This window comes from Apium graveolens, chromosome 5, assembly GCF_009905375.1.
Source record: "Apium graveolens cultivar Ventura chromosome 5, ASM990537v1, whole genome shotgun sequence".
Taxonomy (NCBI): Eukaryota; Viridiplantae; Streptophyta; class Magnoliopsida; order Apiales; family Apiaceae; genus Apium; species Apium graveolens.
The window spans coordinates 215,585,889-215,597,243 of NC_133651.1; the positions used below are offsets into that span (position 1 = coordinate 215,585,889).

General features: G+C 33.3%; 1 protein-coding gene across 1 annotated transcript; it reads right to left on the reverse strand.

The window, feature by feature from the left end:
- Positions 1–888: 888 nt before the first annotated feature.
- On the reverse strand, positions 889–7,064 carry LOC141660686 (uncharacterized). Its single transcript, XM_074467673.1, has 15 exons — positions 7,019–7,064; positions 6,805–6,935; positions 6,450–6,576; positions 6,157–6,330; positions 5,778–5,843; positions 5,628–5,684; positions 4,256–5,506; positions 3,698–4,156; positions 3,405–3,593; positions 3,194–3,255; positions 2,611–3,111; positions 2,234–2,537; positions 2,104–2,163; positions 1,566–1,843; positions 889–1,449 (listed from the first exon to the last, which is right to left on the reverse strand). Exons 1-15 carry the CDS (start codon positions 7,062–7,064, stop codon positions 889–891), a joined length of 4,266 nt encoding a protein of 1,421 aa, XP_074323774.1.
- Between the last annotated feature and the right edge of the window lie 4,291 nt (positions 7,065–11,355).

The following is an 11,355-nucleotide window of genomic DNA, read 5'->3' on the forward strand; positions in this document are numbered from 1 at the left end:
ACAACTCCTAAGAGAGCTTACATGTTCTATTCTTAATGGAGGTACTGAACTTAGAATATCACACCGACGTGGTGGTCTTTTTGTAGTCCATTACCCTACATTAATGGGAATGATAATTGATGACATGCTGTTGAATGAAGTGCATGACAAACATATATTGTGGACTTGATCTTTCCCTTTTAATACGTGACATAAGGCCTGTAAAGGGATAATCCAATCAGCCTTTAACATAAACATAAACATATCCTTTGATTGGATGGATTATTATTTGATACGATGAGGATCAATGTGATTGGCTCAGCATCAAGTTAGTTAGATGGATTAGTGGGAACTAATTATACAGTTTTGTTATATACATGCCATTCTTTTTTATTATTTTTAAATACTATAAATTGTTTTTCCAAACAAAACTCAATGACATAAAATTATAATAATAAAAATACATTCAACTGTTAAACAAATCACATACCACAAAATAAGGGCTTCAAGTATAAAATATTCATGGTCAAACAATTACAATACGTTAGTTAAATCAAATATGATCGCAATTTAGGAAGGTTGTAGAAAACTTCTTCAAACACAACATTTGATGTTATATTTGTGCTTTTCCCATTATCGTCATCAATAAGAATATGTAGTCCTTCTGGAGATGTAACACGGGATATTGCAACGTATAACTGACCATGAGAGAATACGGGCCGAGGAAGATACAATCCAACCGTGTCCAATGATTCACCTTGGCTCTTGTTCACAGTCATAGCAAAATATATTTGGAGAGGAAATTGTGTTCTTTTAAATTCAAATGGCCAATTCATGTTTGTTGGGACCATATCAATCTTGGAATTAGATGTTTCGTACCAACTTGAGATCCACAGAGAATTTGACATTCTATACTGTTTTTTTGCAGCCAGTAACTATCATCCTTGTACCATTGCATAGACCCATTATCTGATTTAAATTCCTTATCAACATAACAACAACTCCAACCTTTACTTTCAACTCATGTTTAGGCATACATGGCATATTTATGGAGTTTAGATACTCAACTGGAAATGATGAATCAAAGTCATTATCGTCAACACCCCTGTCTTCAATTGAATCTTGGTTGATATAAGTATGCACATTACCCGGAACTCTTTCAAGAATCTGCACATTGATGTCATCAACTACAACGTTTATTGGAGTCAAAATAGATCTCGATCTTAGATACTCTTGTGAATGCAGGTTATTCTGAAAATCTGGATATATAATGTCAATTAGGGTTTTAATGGGACTTTTCAAGGGACTCTTGACAACATATTCATCAGGAACTACGAACTCAGTTTCAACATCTGCGCGATGAGTATCAATGCATTCAACTCTTCCGTCTCCAATCTCAAGTTGCCATTTACTAAAGTCAACTATTACTTTATTTCTAGCTTCAGAATTACCTGAATGTAATCTCATATTCTGATTGAGAAGAAAGACGTTGCAAGATTTCCAAAGCCGGGATTTGTTAAATGATGCATTCACTATTTCATCCCTTCCAGCCTTAGGAAGGACAGGTAATATCTGTCAAAAATCACCACAAAAACAACTCTAATATCACCAAAGGGTCTTTTTCCTCGTTCTACATCAACGGTATCAATTATGTCTCGCAAGCTTCTGTCCACGGCTTCAAATGCATAGCGATACTGCATTGGAGCTTCATCCCATATTATAAGACTTGTGTGCTGCATCAACTCTGCAATGCCTGTACCATGTTTTATTCCACCAATAGAACTCTGATCTAATTTAAGCGATATTTTAAACCTAGAATGAGCTGTTAGGCCACCAGGAAGAAGTGTAGTAGCAATTCCTGAGCCTGCAACAGGAAGAACATTTTACCGTATCCACTGCTCCCGTAAACAAAAAACATTCCACCTTTATTTTTGTGTACATTATCAACAACTGCATTATATACATCCAGCTTCCTTGAGTTCAGATTTTTATGAGCTTTTTCATGATTAAGTATCAATTCTTCTTTATTGTAGCTAGTTTCCTCAACAATGAGATGATTGACAAAAGTGTGGAAAAATCGTTCGTCAGGAAATGGCATCATATGAAAATCTCTTAAGGACTTACCAATATCATTTAACAACTTTTCAATCTCTGCACACAAAATATTGGTAAATGTTCCGACATCTAATTAAAAACAATAAAAATAATACTACAAAGTAACAAGCGTATCATGTATTTAATACTGATCACACACCTGCTAAAGCATAGTTCTGGATTTCATACTCGGATAATGTTAAATGAATCTTATCTGAAATCTTGCACCTAATATAAAGAACATCGTCTGACAATGCTGGCCAGTGGTATTCCCATAGCGCAAATGGATCAGACGCAGAACAATTTGACAGTATGTTAACAAACATAGCCCAAATTTGGGTTGGCATAGCTGAGAATGCATTTTCTTCCAAAGCATCATGCCACTGCTTGTCATTATTCAACAGATTAAGAGCACCACATGCTTCCTTAAATGTATCATATGTAGTTCCATCAATAGTCCGCAGCTGAGTGAAAGATAAAATACCATCTAAGTAACAACATTCAAAGATAAAATAATTCACCAGTTTTTGCATGAACCTCTGCTAATCTCCTAACCACATCACCTCTTTGTCTAAGCCTCCATTTAGTAGTTTTCTTTATCCATGTAAAATGGGTGGGAAAGTCAGAATACGTAAAATTTCGAGCTTGTGGAAATTCACTGTTAGCTACAAACCAAGCCTCTAGTTTACTTTTTTTGGAAGTCGCGTTATTGCACACATTCTCCAAATCTGTAAAACTCTGAAAATTCAAGTACTTCTGACCGGGAAAATGTATTGGTAAACGTTCAACACTTAGGGAACGATGGTGAATGTCAAACCCAAATATCCTCCAGGATGCCTCAGATGGACAAACATATCTACCATCAAGAAAATTCTTTACCTCATCCAAATTCTTCACGGATCTTGCAGTTTGTTCACTCCCTGATTTGTTACTTTTCTTCTTCAACAACATTGTAGCAGTGTCATGACCCTTCAAACAATACTTGAAGAGATGTTTCAATGATCTTGAACTGTTACAAATTTCCAGATTTATATGACACTGAAACCGCAACAAAAGATCTCGATTGTATGGAACTACATATTGATTATCATATTGATCCCTTTTTTGTTGATAACTCTACCAGTGTTACGCCTCCGATAAACAAGAAAACCACAATCGTCAAAATAGGTATTACCATTAAACCTGCAAAATAAAAAATTACATGCGTCGACATTAAGAATAAAATAGACTTATTACGGAACATATGTATCATTCTATTTATTCACACCTTTTTGGTAAATGACGGATGCATTTTCCTTTCACCATACATGGAGATGTGTATAAGTCTTTACCACAGGGTCCATGTATCATGTAGTTTTTAACAGCTTCATATGCTATTGGATCAGAATTCTTATCTGGTATTTCAGCAGAAACCAACTGGTCAACCTTTTCAATAGAATTAGGCCTGCTTTCAGGGCTCATCCAGATTAGCATATGCACGTGTGGCAAACCACGCTTCTGGAATTCAATTACATGCATAACTGTGCAAAACATTAGTAAAGAAAATATTAAATCTATGCATGTGTGTAGATATGATTCAAAAAATTAAATATAAAATTGTTGGTGTCCAATAAAATAAATTTACCTCCTATACACTTTCCAAAATAGTTCTTCTTTTTAATCAAATCTAATAGCTGATCAAGCTTCAGTTTAAACAAGCGAGAAACAATATCCGGTGCATCAACAGGATCAACATTGGGCAATAATTTAAGCATTTCTGGTATCTCTGGCCACTTTGAGTTGCAAGTCATGGTGAGAAATAAGGATGGATGATCAATTGCATGACATATCGTCAAGGAATCCTTAAAGTATTCATACATATATCGTTGAGATCCAGTGAATGAAGCAGGCAGTATAACAGCTTTTCCAACATGCATTGGATCATGGTCTCCTTTACTGAGAGCATCAGGCACAAAATTATACAAATTAGCACGGATGGTAGTTTGATGCGTTGAAACCCAGTCTAATCTATATTGTTCAATGGCAGCAAACTGATCCACAACGTATTGTTGCCAAAAACGTCCAGCAAGGTGTGGCGTTAAACCTGAAATTAATGCGACGATGGTGAGAATATGCACTAATTCATTACACATTTTATATTATAATCACATTGCTTACTTCAAATAAATATCTTCAAAAGTACGTATCATAATCTTATAACAATAATACTCTCTTAGTGAAACATGTCGCCTCTGTGTAGAGTCAGGATCAAGGTCTTCATCATCTAAATTCTCTATTTTAGAGTATTTATTGCTTATAAGAGGTATACGTTTATGATAACCCTCGGTTTCCCAAGGAAACAGTAGTGGATATTGCAACTGCATGAAATGTGGATTTGTTTCATATACCCTCTTCAATCCTTCTTGTTTGGAATTCACAACCGTGTCTCTAAAACCACCGGTATCCGTATCATCACTAACAATGAAAGCATCAACTTCATCAGATGGAGTAATATGGTTTGGTCTACCGCTAGAAGATTGAGATGATATGATGACTAACTTAAACTCATCCAGTTCTTCAGTTTCAAACCGATTTCGAGCCATGCGAAAAGCTTTGACTAACTCATTGTTCTTGTCTAACATACCTAAAAGTTCCTCGATAATATCTGGATCAACATTGTCAGAAGCACCTCCCATTGCATTGATTCTATTCTCAACCTCATTCTGCGTGTCATATATGTAGAGCTGGCAAAATTTGGGGGAAGATCTATCCAGCGATACTAAACTCCCAACCAAATGATAGTTTTGACCTTGTAAGCGAAAATAATATGGTGAGCTACCTCTGTTTATTGAGTTATCAATCTTACCACCGATGGAAGTGAATTGGAACATGCAGTTGTACACTCTTATGTACTGTTTAAAATGCCTCAATTTCTCACCACCAAGTAACAAAAAAGCTAGTGGTTCTGGTGGCGGTCTTTCTTTTGGCAAATGTATCTGACCATTCCGACAGCACATAGAAAATGTGGGCTCTTTACGTGGACATGATTTATTATTACGCTCTTCGTTCCACATAGTAGCACCATATTTATTGCACAACTTTGACGGAGGACCAAGATTCATATATCCACACCACAAATTGTGATTCAAAATCACACCATCCAGGTCATCATGGTACATATCATCAATTCCAACATCTGAATTACTGGACTCTGAATTGTTAATTTTAACCACATTTTCAAAATCCGAAATCAAATTCCTCTTCTCAGGAGATGCTTGACATTTATTCTTTCCTGCAATGTTTCTTAACTTTCGTTCATAGGGATTATGACAACTTCTACGTAAATGAGACGTCCCAGGTTGGCTCATTCGCCCATGTTCGAAGACGGGATTAGAGTTTGAAGATACGTCACCGCTATCTACAGAGGTATTACCAAGTCCTTTATGTTTCACAGCTGCATAGCAAACAAATACTTGACTACACATCTCCGTTGTTGAAGAAAGTGGGATTAATCAATTACATTCTGTAAAGTTTTAAAAAAATTTAGAAAACAACATATTCTCAAAAAAACGTACTCATGGCATTTGTATACATCTTCTCAATATTAGGACCACGTACTCTACATTTCTTATCTGCAACAGAATACAACAATGGAAATTAATTATTTTCCCATAAAAAAACATAAAATCTTACAATTTTATTAATAGGTAACACACACATGGTACTGTTCATGTCTGAAGGCGTGGACGATGGTTTTGTGTTCTTCACCACTACACTGTTATTTTCTACACCTGTAATTCCCAATAAAGATGATTGATGAACAAAAATAAAAATAAAATACAGAGTTATTAATATACATTGTTAGTAATGGAAGTAACTGATTAGGGGCAATAATGAAATATGAAATCATAACAACTTATTTAAAACAGAATTATTAAAAGACAACATACAGATAGGGTTTGTATAAATCTTCTCAATATTGCGACCACGTATTTTTATGTTTCACGGCTGCAACCAATAACACAATGTAATGTTAAACATATAGCAAAGGTAACAGAACATACAAACTTCATAATTTCAGTATCAAGTTATAATATAACGTACACGACGTATTGGTAATATCTGACAATGCAGCAGCTCCTTCCATGTTCTTGGCTGTTGGAGTGTTATTTTCTTCAAGTGTAATACCCGAAATAGGTGAAATTGAAAAACTGCAAGGAGTGTTATTTGATCCACTAACAGGTCTCAATCCCACACTTCTGCTCATACGTTTCAAATCTAGCAATCAAAAAATATCATAGACAATAAAATTATACACAACAACATACATCTGCAAGGAACATTGGCCAAGAAAGTGAACATCTACACAGAACATTTGTAAAAAAAACTACACATACCTGTGAAGGAATATTTGTTGCTTCTATTAGACGATACATCAACAACAAAGTTAGAAGGTTTGTGGGGAGCAATCACAAAAAATATTTGTCTCATTTGATAAAGGCTGTAAAGGAGATCTAATTCCCACTACAAAATGCATATGCTACACATGAGTTTCAAAATTAATTTATGTAACATATAAGATATGTATGATATGGAAAACTTACCAAACGATACTACAGATACTATTGTCTGTTGATTTGAAACTGTAACATTGGGACTGAGATTTTCTTGGCCAACACAAATATTTTTACGCTTCACAACTAAGTTCATGAAATGAATATAAGAACATGATTTATATTCAAATCTACATACGAACAGAAAGACAGACAAAGATACAATACCAGAAGAGTCAGGAACATTCAAACTTGGGATGGGCTGCAACACAGAAGATTGATTTGCGTCCTCATTTGATGAATCTCGGCTACGAATCAAACGTTTCAAACCTATGGATAAAGACACAAACCAACCAAATCAGATAACATTTAACGTGCATAATGATTAACAGGACTTCATAATTAAAACAAACCTATAAGTGAAGTCCTTGAAGAGGTTGTCTGAGAACGTGGATCCATGATTAACAACAGATCAACGGAGCTTTGAACGAATGAAAAGATCATATGAGGATGGAGTTATGCAGCAACCTGAGAGAAACAATTCAAAAAAATTCAAACGTACTATTCAGTTGCTACAATCAGGGAGTGGGTTAAGTGTATATTAGGGTAGTTTCTAAAATGGGTTATAATTAATTTAAATGTGAAATATCCATGTATATGTGTATAATATTAAGTTTTATGTGTAAAAAATTAAAATGGGTCATGGGTCATGGGTAAATTTTATGGGTAAATATTATATGGGTAATAGTAGCCTTTAAGATTATATAGATAGTATAATATTTTTCTGCGCGATAAACAACATATAGTATGTTGTTTTGGTACGAGGCTATTGGTTTGTGACATAATCGCTATCGGGGAAATAAAGGATTTGGTCATATCCGTTTTCAGAGTGATCGCAGACAAATATATCTTTAATTCAATATGTATTAATATAATTATTGTAATATACATGAAATTTAATAATAATAATAATAATAATGATAATATTTGGACTATATTTGGGATAAGAATAAATTATTAAATATGTTTATTAAATTTGAAAAGAAAAAAGAGTGATAATAATATTTAGTTAAATATTAAAATTCTAATTCTAATAGTTAGAGGATACTTTGTGTAATATTATATATATATATATATATATTAAGATACGGGTATTAATCAACTACGGGAGTAAAAAAAAGGAGAAAAGAAAACCCTAGAGCAAGGTTTTGCGAAGAGTAAGGCGAGAGGCGAAGAAAAATAGAGGCGTCTCATCTTGCTGTAATTTTCGTTTATGTCTATTAGATATGGTAATTATTTAACACCGATTATTATAATTATTAGTTGTATAATGAAGTCGTGCATATGTGATTGTGTTGACATAACACACATAACACACTAATTCAGTCTCGATACTTGTGTACTTGTGATAGATCTGAGAATATTCACTTTTTCATGACCTAAACTATACTATATTTTTATTTTAATATGACAAACCTGTGTTATTGAAACTTGAAATGAGAATCTTTTGCATCACTGACACATATTTTTGTTTATTTATTAATATATTAATGGTACATATGGTTGTCTTATAGTAATATGTACAATTCAGGTTTTTAAAGTTTAAAGAACTATTGTATTGTAGTACAAGCATGGCATATTTCCTACAGCTTGTGGGAATCAATAATCTTTCCTCTTACTTTATTTAATTAGTAACATATGGTCACAAATTTATTTTATATTTGTTTTAAAATAAATTATAATTTATTCTGTGTTTTTTTATATATAAGTGACTTGACTTTAATTTGATTAATATTAATCAGGTTATGTAAGTTTTGACATGTTTATAATTATTTCATAATATATTTAATTATATATATCTATATATATATTTGGTAAAAATATCTAAGCTTGGTTATATATTAAAATACGAACAATATATGCCTGTTAGTCAAAGGAGTCATTAAAATCACATACTTGCGTAAGTGTATTTACATGCTTGTGTTAATTAATTAATAAAACTTACATGTATTTTATATTCGGAGATGCTCATGTAGTACAGGGCCTTTCAAGTTCGTAGTCAGGGAGATGTTTATGAATTTGTACACCTTGGAGTGTAATGACTAATTTGTTTTATAATTATTTTATTGGCATGGTCACTTTCTTGGCATTGTAGTACATGTACATTATTATACACATTCAAGTAATTTTGATCTTAAGTAGCATGTATTAAAAATATGACAGAGTAACATATAGATATTGTTACATAGGCTAACAACCGGATTAAAAAAAGTCATGTAAACTAGTTATAAATATCAATCATTAATTAATAGTAAATGATTGTATAAGATATATATATATATATATATTCATCGTAAATTGTAATTTTTGTATTTAGATTGAGGGTCAAGAATTTCGCGGCTCCAAGAATTTAGCGGGGAGCGTTTGCAGATCTTATTAGTATTAGAATTGTGCTATTGAGGTACGGATTATGTCCCTTTTTTTATTCAGCGCTACTCCTCTTATCTATTATATTTATTTGACTCGTTCCGTTCTATTTTTTGTTCATTCTGTTAATATTTGCTTGGAACATTTTAACTTCCGAAAATTATTTTAAAAAAATTGATTTTGAAAATTTTAGATATCTGTTTATGCGATTTTTAAAAGAATTAAATATAACACTCTCTACTTTGGAAATCTGAAATATTTGTCTCAAGTGATTTTAAAATTTTGCGAGAATATTTTTATTTGACTCTGAGAGCGATATAGGGTATATCGAGTTAACCAGCTGTAGGTATAACGACTCGTGTATTTTTGAATTATTTAAATATGTAATTATGGAATATTAATTAAATAAAATATGTGTCTTGGTTTTGGCAGCAGTATGTTGATATATACTATTTGTCTGTGATTTATTGGTGTAAAGGATTGGAATGTGTAGTTAAAAATTGAGTTATATTGTTCTGTTTTATTTTTAAAGGTGATTTTATTACAGTTTTAAAACCCGTAAATATTTGGATTGTCTCTAAAATTAGTTTTATGATTTTATAATTTCAATAATTATTTTTAGGATTTTACAAAATTTAGAAATCAATATTTCATCAATTATTTAACCCTGTATGATTTTCTGATTATATTTAATTGTAAAATTTGTATTTAATTCCAGAATTCTTCAAAAATTATGAAACTCATATTTATTTAAGTTTGGAATATTCCGAGAATTTTAAAATTATTTTGGGAATTTTTGAGATTAATTTCACCCGCGCGTTGTTTCGTTTATTCGTTAAAAGCGGGTACAAAATTGCATTTCTGGAATTATTTAAAAATTTGGAAACTTACGTTTTAATAAAATTCGGGATATTTATAACATTTTATGATTATTTTGATAGCGTTTTGATTAAGATTTATTCGCGAGTTATACCGTTAAAAATAGATTAAAGCGATGTACCGGGCTTGTAGTCAGTCAGAATAGAGAATAAATCGACACGTATCCACTTATTCTGGACACGTGTCGTGTAATTCTTTTGCCGGGGGGTGAGTCTTTTGTTGAGGGTTTGTGCGTGTAAACATCAATCTCAGTCTCTCCTCTCTTGCTATCTCTCCCTTTAATCTCTCTCCCTCCTCTATCTCTCTGTTTCTCCGTTTCTTTCTTGGGTTCCCTACTTCTTGCGGTGGTTCGCCGTTTTCCTTTCCCGGCCTTTCTTTTCCTGGTTGGTTTCATACCTTTTCAGTTCAAATTTTGTGTGTATATATATATATACTCGTGTATGTATGTGCCCGTGTGTGTGATTTTGTGTATGTGTGTGCGTGTGTAGTGTGTGTTCGGTGTGGTGGCCGGAGTTTTGGCCGCCGGGGACTTTTACTCCGGTGGTAGTTACTCTGCTCTTTCTTTTTCGTTCTGTTCTTGCGCGTAAGGCACGTGCATGAGTGTTGTGTTATGTGATGTGACTGCTTGGTTCATTTGGGATGTTTCCTATTGGGCTGGACAGTGGGGTTGGATTGTTTGGGCCTTCCCTGTTGGGCCGAATGGGAGTATTAGGCTTGGTTATTAAAATTTTAATCCCTCTTTTCTTTTTCTACAGGAAAAATGAATGAGTATTATTCGTGAAATAAAATTTTCGTTGCGGGAAAATTATATTAATCGGGGTAATTTATTTGGGAACCCGTATTATATCGGGCGCCAATAAATTGTACCGCCGTTGACGATGAACTTCGGTGAGTCAACGGTGGACGGTGATGACACGATTCTGACTCCTAATATTTTAAAATAATAATAATAATAATGAATATGAAATACGAGTAATAATAGTAATTAGTTGGTTTGAATCGGTGGTTGGGATTTATGGAATTGGAGTGTGATTGGATAATTGTTGCGATTATTGTATTTGGGATTCGACGTTGATTGATGTTTCGACGGGTAGTCGGATAAACAAAGGAGATGCTGCCCGATTTCCGAGAAATTAAACTACGTAAATACGGGAACGATCCGATAATTATCGGGACGTCGAGTGAATATATGTACTTATACTTTATACGAACTTGATTTTATGTTGTGGTGAACGTTCTGTCCAAAACTCAATAACCCTAATTTCGTAAAATGATGAGTATACGGATTTTCTGAAAACAAACACTGACCCGATTTCGAGAACATGAACCCTAATTGTTGTTTGTGTTATTATGGTATGAATGATTACGAGTCGGAACATACTATCGTATGGGTAGATGGTTAGTGAGGATATGTCAAGCATAACTGAGTGTCTAACATAGAGTA

What these genes read in the sequence shown, in the direction of transcription:
- LOC141660686 (XM_074467673.1), bottom strand. Translation starts at nt 7,064, where the DNA reads ATGGATCCACGTTCTCAGACAACCTCTTCAAGGACTTCACTTATAG. An exon ending in CCAGAACTATGCTTTAGCAG is followed by an intron (nt 2,164 to 2,233) that starts GTGTGTGATCAG and finishes GTTTTTAATTAG; the next exon opens with ATGTCGGAACATTTACCAAT. An exon ending in ATATTAGAGTTGTTTTTGTG is followed by an intron (nt 1,450 to 1,565) that starts GTGATTTTTGAC and finishes CTTCTCAATCAG; the next exon opens with AATATGAGATTACATTCAGG.